Consider the following 13,454-nt stretch of genomic DNA (forward strand, 5'->3'; position numbering starts at 1 on the left):
CTTTTATTTTGGTTGATTAAATTCTTAGGCACCCCTCTGATGGCTGTGTGCGTCCGCTGCAAAATAACTGAGCACACCATCCGTGCTTGGATGCAATTCCACACAGCTTTCAAGTGCAGATCATGGCGCCTACAGTAATGTGGGCGTCTCAAGGACGCATTAGACTCACTCATTTCAGATGTTCCATCAAAGATCTCTGATTCTCTTTTCTTTTTTATCCCATTGCCTCGCCACTTTACATCACCTCTCTTCCCCTCAACTCCCTCGGGGACCCTTTGACCATTCATGTTGGCTGTGTGTGTGTTATCACTTGCCATAGATCCTCAAAAACCAAATCTTTCAAAGAGCAGCGTCGCCATCCACGCGGCAGATTGCACATTAAGCCAGAACGCAGCCTGCAAAGAATCATCTAAAAAAAAAAAAAACAAGAGTATATTTAACATGAATTCAAACAATGGCTGCCCGCCTTGTGGCAAAGGCCGATGTTTGATTGATGCTGGGACTTCAGATGGGAAGCCATACAAAAGTACCGTTGATCAACAGCCTTTTATTCACAGTAAAAGCTCCAGTGAACATTTTTGTAGCATCTGCCTCAGCGTTGGATTTTCTGAAGCACACTGCGGTGTTTGGATCATCTCTCTTAGGCAGAGATAGACTGATGCTGCAGCCTGGCTCTCTCAGACTGACAGTGATGCACCTTAATCAAGTGACATGTGATGAAGTTAGTTTGTGAGATCCAGCTACGCCACAATCTCTTCACTTTGACGATAAGAGGCCCGAGTTTGTCCCGTTTGCCCGCTCTGGGGAGCCGCCGGTTCGTAGCCAGAAGGCTGATGTATGCTGATCGGATCTTTCCTCAGCCTCATCAAGCTGCTGTGTCAGCATCTGCCGGCCTGTTTTCACAACACCTTGTGCATGAATGAATAAATACCAATGCAGCACACAGAGACATCTTGGACTTTGTGTCTTTTCAGTTGCCGTGCCCAACAAGAGAGGTAAGCATGTATGTGTCTGGTCTCTGTAGGCGTCTCGCACTACGCCGTGTGTTTTGGGCTTCACTTTTCATGTGGTCTCAGGCTTTATTGTTTTTGTTGTACTTGGATCTGTCCGGTTCTCTGTCAGTGGGTGACGTGCCTCCACTGCTGAGCTTCTGATATCGTGCTATGTATGTGTGTGTTTGTGCCCATGTGCATGTTGGTCTGTAGGATGCACCAGTATGAATCGCGCGGCACTGTGCTGCAAAAAAAGAAAAGAGCACACCAGCGGCGCCAGCGGCGCCAGCGGCGCTTAATACGTCTCTTCTACACAGGATGTGTGAATGATTCCACCGGGAGTATGAATCTGTGATTTGACACGAGCACCACTGTGCATCTTTTATTATTAAATGTGTCAGCATTGATGTGTGGGGAGAAAAGAAAAAAAAAAGGACATGATTTTCTTTCTTATTGTTGTAAATCTATACAGGAAGCACAGCGGTCGGGATTGTTTGCCTCACTGAAACACGAAGCAGCGCACACAGTCACATCTGCCCAGAGGAGAAAAACACAACACATGTACATTAGCGAGTGTGTGTGTGTGTGTGTATGTGTATATATATATATATATGTATGTGTGTGTGTGTGTCTGTGTTGTGAGAGGCAGACAGTGCCAGGATGAGAGGCGCCAGACAGCTCGTTACGTCACTGATTGCGTGATGCTGCGCTCTCGTGTGTTCTCCTCCGTCGCACACTCCTACACCTATAGACACACACGGGCAGATGCGAAAAACGCACACAACGGCAAGAGCACCCGGCACACAGCTGTGCGAGCGTGTGCTATGCCGTGCACTTAGCGAGGTGAGCTCTATCAAAACTAACACATCACCATGGCCATTAAGCAGAATTAGCGTCCGTCTGAGCAGAGAGAAAGGAAAACTCTCCTCCTGGAAGAAGCCGTCACTTCTTCTTTTTTTATATTAAAAATGCAGTTTGCTTAACCTGCCATGCTTCGTTTAATGTAGTGTTGCACACTTGGAAGGAAAACAACCTGCAATGTTTCCTTAAGATATAGTGATAGGGCACTACTGAGCCCTGATAAATGCTGCCCCCTGTCTGTGGGGGTTGTGTACTACACACATACTGAGCTTAACGCCTGTTCTCTCCTCTTCCCTCTTCAGTTCGAGAAAAACGAAAGAGCCTTTACATCAACCATGTAAGTAAGATACAAGTGTGTATGACACATGAAGTTGTGGATATTATAATGGTGCAAATGGTGATTTTATTGTCTTGTATTTCTTGCAAGTTCACACACATTTCGGAGAACAAGGTAAAGTCCTTCAAACAACGAGCCTTTCAAAAGATCCAACTCCTTTAATCACTGTCATCCATCTTCAAACCCCACACGTTCCACTTTTAGTCATAGTCACGCGTGTGTGTGTGTGTGTGTGTGAGCTAAAATATGCACTTACATGTCAATATTTAGATGTAGTAACAACAACGTCATCATTTTGTGGTGTAGTTCATCTTTCTCCGTCCCTCTTTCAGGCCCGAGTTCAGCGATTTGTAATATTTCCGTGATGAATCAGTGTGTTTATCTTGAAGGGAATAACCATTGTTTTGAGTTTGAGCAAAATGAAAAAAGGAAAATTATTGACATGAAAACTCCCTGGTCTAGTATGTGCCAGAAGTAAATGAGCGTATTAAACGAAGGTTCATCACTGAAAGTTTTCTCTGAAGATGCACTCCACCATGAATCCCTTTCCTGCATGCAACCATGTGACGCTGACAGATGACAGACATAATTAGTTTGTGGGCTTGCAGGTGCCCTACTTTACTTGGCTGGTCTGAGTAGGACTAGAATAGAAACTGATGTGGATGTTTATTTGTGTGTGTGTGTGTGTGTGTGTGTGTGTGTGTGTGTGTGTGTGTGTGTGTGTGCGCGTGTGTGTGAACTCCAGCATCATCCAGGCTCGGTGAGACGGAAGTACAGCTCATGCTCCACCATTTTCCTTGACGACAGCACCGTCAGTCAGCCCAACCTCAAATACACCATCAAATGGTAACAACTGTTTCCTCACAGGAAATAATTCACAATCTAATGTTTAATCTCTGTGTCTCTTACCATGAGTTGAGTTTGAAATGAATTGCTTTTTTTCTGCCTTTACAGCGTAGCCCTCGCAATATACTACCACATAAAGAACAGGTATGAACCGGGTTTTCCTTATGATCCTTTTATATGTGTTTGCATTCATCTCCACTGTTCACAATCATGCATCAAATATCAGCGTCACGGGTTAGCCGACCAAAATAAAACCGTGACAGAAAACAAAACGCCCCCCATAGCTCATGTTCAAGTGGCAAACTCTCTTGCTATTGTGACATCCTGCCTGATGGCTGCCTCCTCCTGCGTGAGCTGGGCATCCTCCCCCAAACTGTGGCCTTGTCGAGGGATGCAGAGACGTCCTTTTCCTTGTCTCCATAGCAATAACGTGGATGTAGGAATCCTGTGACGCTCTGCGTTTTGAAGTGCGGATAAATGCCCATGAATGGCTTATTAAACGGGGCAATGTGACCTCCCAGAGGATGAAGAAGTCATATTTAAAAAACTAAACCAGTCTAATGCCACCTGGTTTTGTATTCATTATTATTTCTTATCCGTTTGTCATTCCAGGGACGTCGACGGAAGAATGCTGGTCGACATTTTCAATGAGAAACTGCACCCGCTCTCGGTAAGGCCTTAACTGAAGATGCGTCTCCATTATGTGAACACTGTGGAGCTGTCGGGGCTCATCCGCGAGACAAAGCACACGGGCAAATACACACACGGAGCCGGCAGCCTGTGCTCCCGTGCCGGTAAACAATCCCATCAAATGCCATTGAACAGAGTGAATGTGTCGTTTTCATTTGGATTCGTTGTCTTCCCCTCCAGAAGTCTGAAATTCCTCCAGATTACGAAAAACACGACCCCGAGCAGAAGCAGATCTACCGCTTCGTCAGGACGCTGTTCAGCGCCGCGCAGCTCACCGCTGAGTGTGCCATTGTCACCTTGGTAAGTGTGTGTGTGCGTGTGTGTGTGTGTGTGTGTGTGTGTGTGTGTGTGTGTGTGTGTGTGTGTTCCAGTGCTGACACCAGGAGGGAGTGTTGCTTCTTGATTCTCTTTTTACCCTCCGTGGTCTCACACGCTGTCCTCTTGCTGCTACCTTCCTCAGTCTCATCTCTCTCTCTCTCCCTCTCTTATTCTCCGACGTCATTTCTTCCTCCTGAAGCCTATGAAATGCTCCGTACATCCCTCTGGAGATTCGGTCCCCACAAATGTTGAAAAGTAAGCCAATTCTCACAGGAGGGGAACCGGAGGATCGCAAGGTCGCACATGATGTGGTTTGATCCGAGCAGTCTCCTTTCACAATGACTTTGTTCTGCGTCTGCAGCGAGGATGTAACTGGTGCTTTACTGTACAGCAGGATCTCTCCCGACGACTTCAGACATCGCGCGCTGCTCACCGGTTTAAAAAAACGTGAAAACAAGGACAGCTTTTCTCCCCAGTCCCTCTCATGGCTTTTTCTGCCTCTTCTCCCCCGACTCTTTCTTCCTCTCACATTGAGTTTGGTGTTCGTTCTCTTGTCATCATCAAATATTACAGTTTCTTTAGTAAAGTACTGGCATGTCTTTATTGTATTATCTAACAGGAGCATTTAAAGAAAACATGCATATCCACTCGTAAAAAAAAGCTTCGATGCCTGTTTTCTGTTGCCCTCAATTGTGTGTATTATATTTTACATATATATATATAGAGAGAGAGAGAGAGAGAGGGAGAGAGAGAGAGATAGAGAGAGAGACAGAGAGAGAGAGAGAGAGAGAGAGAGAGACAGGGAGAGAGAGACAGAGAGAGAGAGAATATCTGGGAGTTGGTGATGGATTAGAAACACCAGTGAGTACAATATAGACCAGTCCCAAACCATTAAGAGCTTTACAAAACAAGTAAAAGCCCTAAAAGACACTGGGGGCCAATAGAGTGCAGCTAAAACAGGGAAATGAGCCCTCTCTTCCTTGTGTTGGTTAAAAGCCTGGCAGTTCAGTTCTGAATAAATTTAACTTTTTCAATTGCCTGTTTTTCCCAAAGAAGATCCAGTAGGAATCCCTCCCTCCACACTCATCTGCCCAGAAACTTCTCTTTCCACACTTTGTCACTCGGGCCGACACCTCGTGTCCCCAGAGACCGGAAAGAGTTAATACGGCTGGCCCGGTGGCCTCGCATCGGGTTGCCCCGTTTCACAAATGTGTGAACTGAACAGGGGGAGGGGTCAAGGCAGGGATGGGAAACAAGCACACACACTCTGGCACACGTCCCCCAGAGTAAAGTCCGGCATGCCGTCTCAGTAATCCAATAGCGCTGTTGGCGGGCGGCTATGCGGTTAGCTTAGCTGACACGGCTAACTTTAGCCTTCATTCCCTCCACAATCATCGAGAGGAAAGGGAAGGCGGAGGGGATCGAAACCACAGGGACCAGCCTGTCCTGTTTGGGAAGACAAATGGTGCTCAAGATTCCCAGTAGCAGACATCATGGACACACTACACTTTGTGACATGTGACGCTACAACGCTGCAGCTCCACAGCTCAAACTCTTAACATTGCCAAGGCCATTTCAAGGGGGCAAAGGTCATTCATTGGTTCACACAGAAACTATTAGTTTAAAAACATGTTGCACATCTTTCTATACTACACCTCCCTCACTAACCGGACAGTCCTGCACCGGTCATGGGTAATACCTGGAGAGCGGGAGGAGACCTGCAGAGCATCAGCTCGGGCTTTTTTGTCATTTTAATTCCTCTCTTTTTACAACTTGACATCAAAATAGATATTAAAGGTTTAATTATGACCTGTTTGTCCTGCTAACAAGAGCTCTAAGTCTCCAGTTTATAATACATGATACAAATTAAGAAATGTTTTATCTTGTTGTATTACAAACACAATATTTTAGTTCCTAATCATTTGAATTCTGTGTTTTTAATACAACTCACCAATATAGATGACTTCTACAACATAAAAGGAAATAGTTGATGAAAATGTATACTTTTGTTCATTGGCTATAAGCCTATTAGAAATGAAAAGACGAACAGAGTGAAATCGTTAACTTATTAAATGAAACACATGTTGACAAACTGCGTCCTCTTCAGTAATCTATAACGCAATGTTTGATATCGCAATACTCTGCGTATCACAATCACAACATATTGTGATGGTATTGTTTCTCTGGTGAGAATCAGAATCACGCAATGACTCAAATTCGTTGTCGTGCCTCTTTGTAGAAGTTCCTCTCTGTGCCGTTGCGGTCATATCCCCCAGCATGCAGCCTGGCTCTTGTTTCATGCAGGCTGTCCCTCAATGTTTGCTGCCCGCTGCCAGAGGAGTGCATATGCGGTGTCTGTTGGCAGGCTCCGGGCTACTACACAGATAGGTCAGCACCGCCTGCAGGCACAGAGCCCAACCCAGCATGACTTGTTGGATTAGACACCTGAGCTGTGCTGGTGGGCAACTCGAACCAGGCTGCAGAGAAGGATGAAAGTAGGATGTTCTCCGCTCTCCGCCTCTCTGTTTGTCCAAAGCACAAGGCAGCCTTTCATGTCCAGCAATTACACGGGAATACTCGCCATCTAAACGAGGACCCGCTGCTCTCCAACAGTCTTCCAGGATTCTGTTCAGGCTTTTCAGTTCGGCCACAGAGCACATCCAGACAGAGTAATAAGTTGAGCCCACAGTGGATTTCAATCTGTCACGAAAAGTACAGCGTCTCTGCAGACCGGATTCATTTTTGGGTTGTCAGACTTGTCATCCGCGTTGACAGATTTCAAAGCTGTAACTGGTCTGAATTCTGAAGTCTGCAGAACATTTTATTTATGGAAATAGGAAATATAGTTTCTAGTCAACAGAGGTGGAATATGTGTTTACAAGAATAACATGCATTGTTTTAGACTGCATTAAATCATATCGGTTACAAACCTAAGTAAATGACATGTTCAAAAAGTCCCTATGTACTAAGTACTACAAATAAAAAAATGAACACGACTGTAGGATACTGAATTTACAGTATTTATTGAGAGAAGTAAATAAAAGTACAAAACTCATGTTGAAAAGGAAAAGTAAATGGTACTTTAAACACAAAAGGAAACTAAAAAGCTGACAGATGTTGGCACACTTTGGAGGCTGTTTAATCCTGTGCTGCAGCTTTCATTAGCACGGCAGACATTTCGGATCGCTGCAGCTTTCATGCTTTTTACAACGACTCTCTAACACAGTGATGATCAGTGGAATCAGCCTCTGCGTTACACAAAGTGTTGCAGCTTGGGAGGAACAGGTGCCCGCAGGCTCGGTGTGCTGTGCGATCACAGCACACCGACTGTGGGAAGTCTGGCTACCGGGAAAAAGAGAGAGAGAACTGGGGACTGAGGCAGAGAGACGGAGCGTTTCCATCCACACAGATATTTTAATGAGCGAGCTCTGGAGAGACTGGATCAGTTTCTGCCACCTTGTTATCGTTGTTTTTACCTGGAGGAGGAGCAGTTGGCAGGAGACAAACAGTAAAGCAGCAAACTAACTCTGCAGCGTAGACACTTAGAGTAGGGCAGAGGCTAATGGATAACACAACAATGCAAGCTTCTGTTCTCTGTTCCAAGTGCACGTTCCTCATACGGGGAAAAAAAGACCTCATTGGATCTCAGCCATGTGTACAATCTCATTTCTTCAAGTGGAAACGGTGAACACGTGCGCAGACGTTAACGTGTGACGCGTGTCTTTGTCCAGGTGTATTTGGAGAGGCTCCTGACCTACGCTGAGATCGACATTTGCCCCGTCAACTGGAAGCGCATCGTGCTCGGAGCCATCCTCCTGGCGTCCAAGGTGTGGGACGACCAGGCGGTCTGGAACGTCGACTACTGCCAAATTCTCAAGGATATCACCGTGGAGGACATGTGAGTTGCTGCGAGAACACACTCAAAATATTGTATTTCAACACACACACACACACACACACACACACACACACACACACAGCTGAAAGGCATGTAGACGAAGGTCAGTTCATTTTTCTGCGTAACAATAATTACCAAATTTGAAAATGTGTTAAAGATAATTATGCGTCTGTGATATAAAGGTGGCAGGAGATGTGTTTAATTACGTCTGTGCTAAAAATATGATCTCACTCACATTTCATAAGACATCATGGCCAACTTTTCATTTCCAGTGCATGATCTATCGAGGGCAAGACAAAAAATGCATTGGCTACAGTTGATTAGTTGACTTTATAGCTTGTTCAGCCCAAAATTCAAAAGGATAAGTAGTTCACTCTCATAGAAAACTAAAACAAAAAAAAAAAAAAACGGTGAATTACTTTTGCTTGTATGCGACTCATTAATGAACCAGCTAACCATCACTGTTGACCATCGTGCCCGGCTTGTGGGTCTTGCTATGCAGAGAAAGGCCTGTGTTTGTGAGGTCGGCCTGGGTTCAAGAGGAGCTCAGAGTCACATGTCTGGAAATGGCTCTGCCCTCTGTCCGCTTTGCGTGACACCCATGACTCCTGGATCGGTCCCAAGAAAGCAGTGACATAATCGGATGGCCAAGTTAGACGAAACTGATGAGATACAAGTATGAAAATGCCGTCCGCCATTGTTAGAGCACGATTAGTGCATGGCAGACTGTACGGGGCGCGGGTTTTACTTTGTTGGTGTCCGTTTTTTTAATCAGGGTTTCTTGCATTTTTCCTCATGAAGCAACAGTATAAATCTACGTGCCATCGAGTCACCAAGCGTGAAACGTGGCTGGTTTGTTACTTCCTGTGTGACACGAGGAAGAAGCATCTTAAACATCTCTGTCTTGTTAACCACATTCATCTGGATAGATTTAAAAAAAAAAAAAAAGAGGCGTGACGCGATGCTGTAGGCGACCTCTGACCTCTGTTGCATTCCCACCCCTCTGCACCAGTGGCTGTATATTCTGGTCCGTTGGGCTCTGATTTTACACAGCAATGACTCGAGTCCACCTGTTTGGGACTCGAGTCATCTCCAGTCATTCTCCGGTGAGGGCCGATTCACTGACTTGACCTCAGATTTTCCTCAGAAGATCAATTTCAGTTGTGTTTTGTTTAATCCGTGCTCGGTGACACAGCCTGCTGAATTCTCTCTCCACCGCCAACAGACACAAGCTGGACTGTGAAATGGCCGCGGGGCAGTCTGTGAAGAACAGTGAGGAGCGGAGGAGCACAAAAAGAAAACGCATGAGAATAGCTGAACGAGTGCCACGGCCAGATAGAAAAAGAAGCAGCATTATCAGGCAGGGGTTTGGCTCCAGCGGAGGCTAAATTTAGCCCGTCTGTTGCTGCATGCCTGTAAATGTGCGTGGGTGTGGAGCAGAGGCTTCGGAAGAAGAGCTGGATTGTGCCTCTTGTGCAGGTTACAGCACAAAAAGGAAATCGGCCCGCGAATTAAGATAAACGGATGAAAGCGTCTGTCGGCGTGCTGCAGCCGGTATCACAGAGCCGTGCAGCATCAGGCAATGACTGACAATAGCATCGGGGACGTGGGATCAATATTCTTCCTCACACGTAACGCTCACAGCCCTGTGCTTAGATATCACTCCTTCAGTAGGACGAAAGGCTTATGTTTGGTGGGGGCACTGGGGATTTACTTGCTGGATGTGTGTTGGTACCGCACACGTGAAGATAACACTCCCTCTTTGGTATTTTTGTCTCTTCAGTCTCTCTAGACAGAATGGGTTTGAAATAGAGAAGAGAATTGATTTGTCTGTCTCCAATCTCAGCTACTTCTAGTTCCTCGCTAAATATCTGATTGCACATGCCTCTCTCTCCCTCTCTCTCCCTCTCTCTCTCTCTCTCTCTCTCTCTCTCTCTCTCTCTCTCTCTCTGTGAAAAAAAACCAAAAAGGAATGAGCTGGAGCGTCAGTTTCTGGAGCTGCTGCAGTTCAACATCAACGTGCCGTCCAGCGTCTACGCCAAGTATTACTTTGACCTGCGCTCCATGGCGGAGGCCAACAACCTCAGCTTCCCCCTGGAGCCGCTCAGCAGGGAGAAGGCCCAGAAACTAGAGGTGAGCAGCATTTAGATTTTGGAGTTCAGGTCAGGTAGAAAAAAAAGAAATCTCAAAATCTGAACCCAATTTGTTGGAGCCTGAGGTTGTGGTGCGAATGGACTGAGGGTCAGTTCAACACGTGCACACGAATCACAGCCAGCATCTGCCGGGTGAAGGACAGGATGGCGTGGACTTCACGCAGCAGACATTTTGACATTTCATAGCAGAAAAAACACACGTGTAATAACTAATATAATAAGTAATTGACTGCATTCCCTTGAGTTTGGCCTGTCGCAGGTCGCTGGTACTCTGCTGTAATACTAATGGACTGGAGCCCCGATATGACGAGTCAAAACAGGTTGATTCCTTTACCTATACTCGCGTCTTATTAGAGTAACGTGCTGAAGAAGCACAGTCCAGTTTGTACACGCCCACACAGTCCTGAGCAGAGCTCTGATCTCTTCACCACATGGAAGTTAAACTAGAAAACACATTTGTGTACATAGACTAAGGATGTGCAGGGGGAAACGTTTGCTTATTTTATGCTGCAATCACAGCTATGTATTATGATATATTGACATTTTTAAAACACAATAAACAACTAAACTAAATCAACTCTTTGAAAACGAAAGGGAGTGAGCCGTCTCTCATACGTTAATTAAATGGATCGAAGATAAATCGATCGATACAGAATTCTCAAAATAGACCTCAACACTTTACATGAAATCAAGAATCGTTGTTTTTGCGGCTGCGAGCATGCCTCACATAATGCTTGTTTCCCATCTGCCAACAGATGTGAATGTTGATCAGACAACATCAAAATAAACAAGTGTCCCTTTTCCGTCTCTCATATTGCACACGTGCCATAACGATCTCAGCCGTTCCCTCTAAAACAACTCACCAGAGCGTACGCCTCACCTTCTCATTTCTGCTGTTTCTGTTGTCGTCCTTTTGTCTTCCAGGCCATCTCGCGGTTGTGCGATGACATCTACAAGGACTTGAGGAAACAAACGAAGAAGCGGTCAGTGAGCGCCGACAACCTGACGGTGGTGCGGTGGTGTCCAGCCATCCTTTCCTAACAGTGGCGCCCGCAGCACGGAGACAGACCTGTCAGACATACTGTACTGTGTTTTCTGCCTGGTGAGCAGGCCAACCAGGCGGGCAGCGGTCCTGTGGATCATTACACACACACACACTCACACACACACACAAACACCCCCCCCCCAACTTTACAAGTTTGATTGAACCCTCTCTGGTTGTTGTACATAGAAGAAGTTCCACTGGCTGCCTGCACTGAACCAATCAGAGCTCAGTTGAACCAAACAAAGTGTGTGAGATAAAGTTGTTGGAATGAAGACCTCGACTGCAGAAGAGACCAAACAAACAGAGCTGGCAATATATATATATATATATATACACACACACACACACACACACACACACACACACACACACACACACACACACACGGTGTATATATGAGAAAGACCATGTGACCACGTGAAATTGGGACACGCTTAATGTGGAAAAACTCGGCGACAGCAGCGCTCCATATTTCCCTCCGAGGCTCCACTCGCTGCTGCGGTTGCTTGAAGGAGGCCGTGTACATTCCTGTCGTTTTAATCTTTTGGTTCAGTCACTTGCTGAGCTGAAGCATGGGATGATTATTCTTTTTCATTTAATTTTTTCGACAGGCACATTTGGAAATTTCGTTTCAGAGTTGTGTTGGTGTTCACCCTCTCTTTTTTGCATCTCCCATCCAAGAGTACAGAAAGGAAAAAGACATGTTCATTCCTCTGTCGGCTTCATGCACTCTGGGCCGCATGTCAACGTACTCATCTCCATCGGAGCCGTCTCAAGGAAGTTCTCGCTCAGAGGGCGCTGGCTGGAAAAGGGCGAGTCAGTGCTCTGACGGGACCAGGAAATTCAACTCGTACCATCACGGCGAGGCCATCCTGCCAACATCCAGACACAGCTATTCACTGAAAGCAATATTCACGCGTTGCTCGGTTGTTGTGATTACATACGATGAAGCGTGCATCCTCGGGAGGAGGCTGAGCGGAGGACAGCGGCCCACTACTCCGTCAGACACGAGACATACTGTAGAGATGTGTTGTACTTAACTCACTGCCATCGTCCGGACCTGTGGTGCCTGTAATAAGCTAGTTTAACACTTCTCCCCTTTCTACCGGAGGAATAGAACAAATAACTGAAGTATTTTTTTCTCTGCTTTCTTTAACATTTTGTATGGTTCTTCCAGCTTACAGACACAGCACAAAGTGGAATATCGACATTCAGGAGCCACTAAACGCATGATTTTTTTCCCCCCGGGGGTTATTTTGTGTTTTTCCTGGAGAGGAAACCGAAATGACAGAAGAAAAAAAAAAAAAAAAAAAAGCATTACGTGACGATTCACACACTGCTTACAAAAATATAGATTGTATACATTTTGCTAAGTTGTCTCTGTACAGTGTAAATGAAGCAAAGTGGGGAGACAGAGCGTTAGAAAAAAGAAAGGAAAGACAGAATGATGACAGAACGCTTCTACTGGATCCGTTCATACTGTACACCAGAGAGTCAAGATGTTGACAAATCAAGTGAAGATAAAGTATTACAATTTAAACGGGAGACACCACTTCAGATATTTTTTCTCTGTTTTCTTGTTACGATCTTTTTCTCCGCAGCAGAAAATGCTCCGTTTTTATATGTTACATGCTGTATATGGTAACTTAATAATTAAGAGACAATTCAAGCTTGTTTTATTGGTCGGTTTTATTTCTTATCCCACTCTGAAGGCATTGCCAGATCCGTGTGTTCCTCACTGATGATGCTTGTTTGTTATGGACTCCTGTAATCAGGAACGTCAAACAGTGTCACTGAATACGTCCATAAATATAATTCCATTATTTAAATGGTGTGTAAAAAAAGAGCTAGAATCTTTTATTGTTTTCCTTTAACTTCCATCAGTTGGTAAAAAAGTTTTTTTTTTCCACCTCAATCAGTAAAACGTAATTTATTTTTCTCCTCTCCATCTTCCTCTTCTGTAGCTCATTACGTTTGCTGTTCTTGGCACACAATAAATCATTTATTCTCCCCGTTTCCATTTAAAATGTCACAGTTTTACAGACGTCTCTTTTAGGATAGTGGTTTATGGGAGAAATGCTCTTTGGGCCGCGGGGGATTTTTTTTGTGTCAGCATCCTGCAAGTTGCTTCAATAATCACACACACACAGACACACACAGCCATTATTTTCTGAAAGCTGAAAACAACAATACAGAGCATTAATGTGTGCCAAGACCAAACATTTGGAAAATTGAGTTGGTAAAAGATAATAAATAAATGTTTGTTCATTTTATCCACTTGTGAAAACGTTGGAGGATAATTCAAAAGCGTTAT

The 13,454-nt window shown here is 45.1% G+C and overlaps 1 protein-coding gene across 7 annotated transcripts in view; it reads left to right on the top strand.

The window, feature by feature from the left end:
• Positions 1–13,454, top strand: part of ccny (cyclin Y) — a 32,088-nt gene that overhangs the window by 17,179 nt on the left and 1,455 nt on the right. For 2 of the 7 annotated variants that reach the window (XM_068581813.1, XM_068581815.1), the window contains exons 3-12: positions 975–995; positions 2,156–2,190; positions 2,281–2,304; positions 2,936–3,036; positions 3,145–3,180; positions 3,649–3,706; positions 3,907–4,026; positions 7,776–7,942; positions 9,913–10,075; positions 11,020–13,454. The exon at positions 11,020–13,454 is cut by the window's right edge and continues 1,455 nt beyond it. In XM_068581813.1, coding sequence (XP_068437914.1) covers positions 975–995; positions 2,156–2,190; positions 2,281–2,304; positions 2,936–3,036; positions 3,145–3,180; positions 3,649–3,706; positions 3,907–4,026; positions 7,776–7,942; positions 9,913–10,075; positions 11,020–11,136 — 842 coding nt within the window. In that variant the 3' untranslated portion in view covers positions 11,137–13,454. The remainder of the gene's footprint in view (positions 1–974; positions 996–2,155; positions 2,191–2,280; positions 2,305–2,935; positions 3,037–3,144; positions 3,181–3,648; positions 3,707–3,906; positions 4,027–7,775; positions 7,943–9,912; positions 10,076–11,019) is intronic. The other 5 variants (XM_068581817.1, XM_068581819.1, XM_068581816.1 and 2 more) reach the window with 3 other exon arrangements.

This window comes from Clinocottus analis, unplaced genomic scaffold (genome assembly GCF_023055335.1).
Source record: "Clinocottus analis isolate CAN_PGR_092001 unplaced genomic scaffold, fCliAna1.0.p SCAF_18, whole genome shotgun sequence".
Taxonomy (NCBI): domain Eukaryota; kingdom Metazoa; phylum Chordata; class Actinopteri; order Perciformes; family Cottidae; genus Clinocottus; species Clinocottus analis.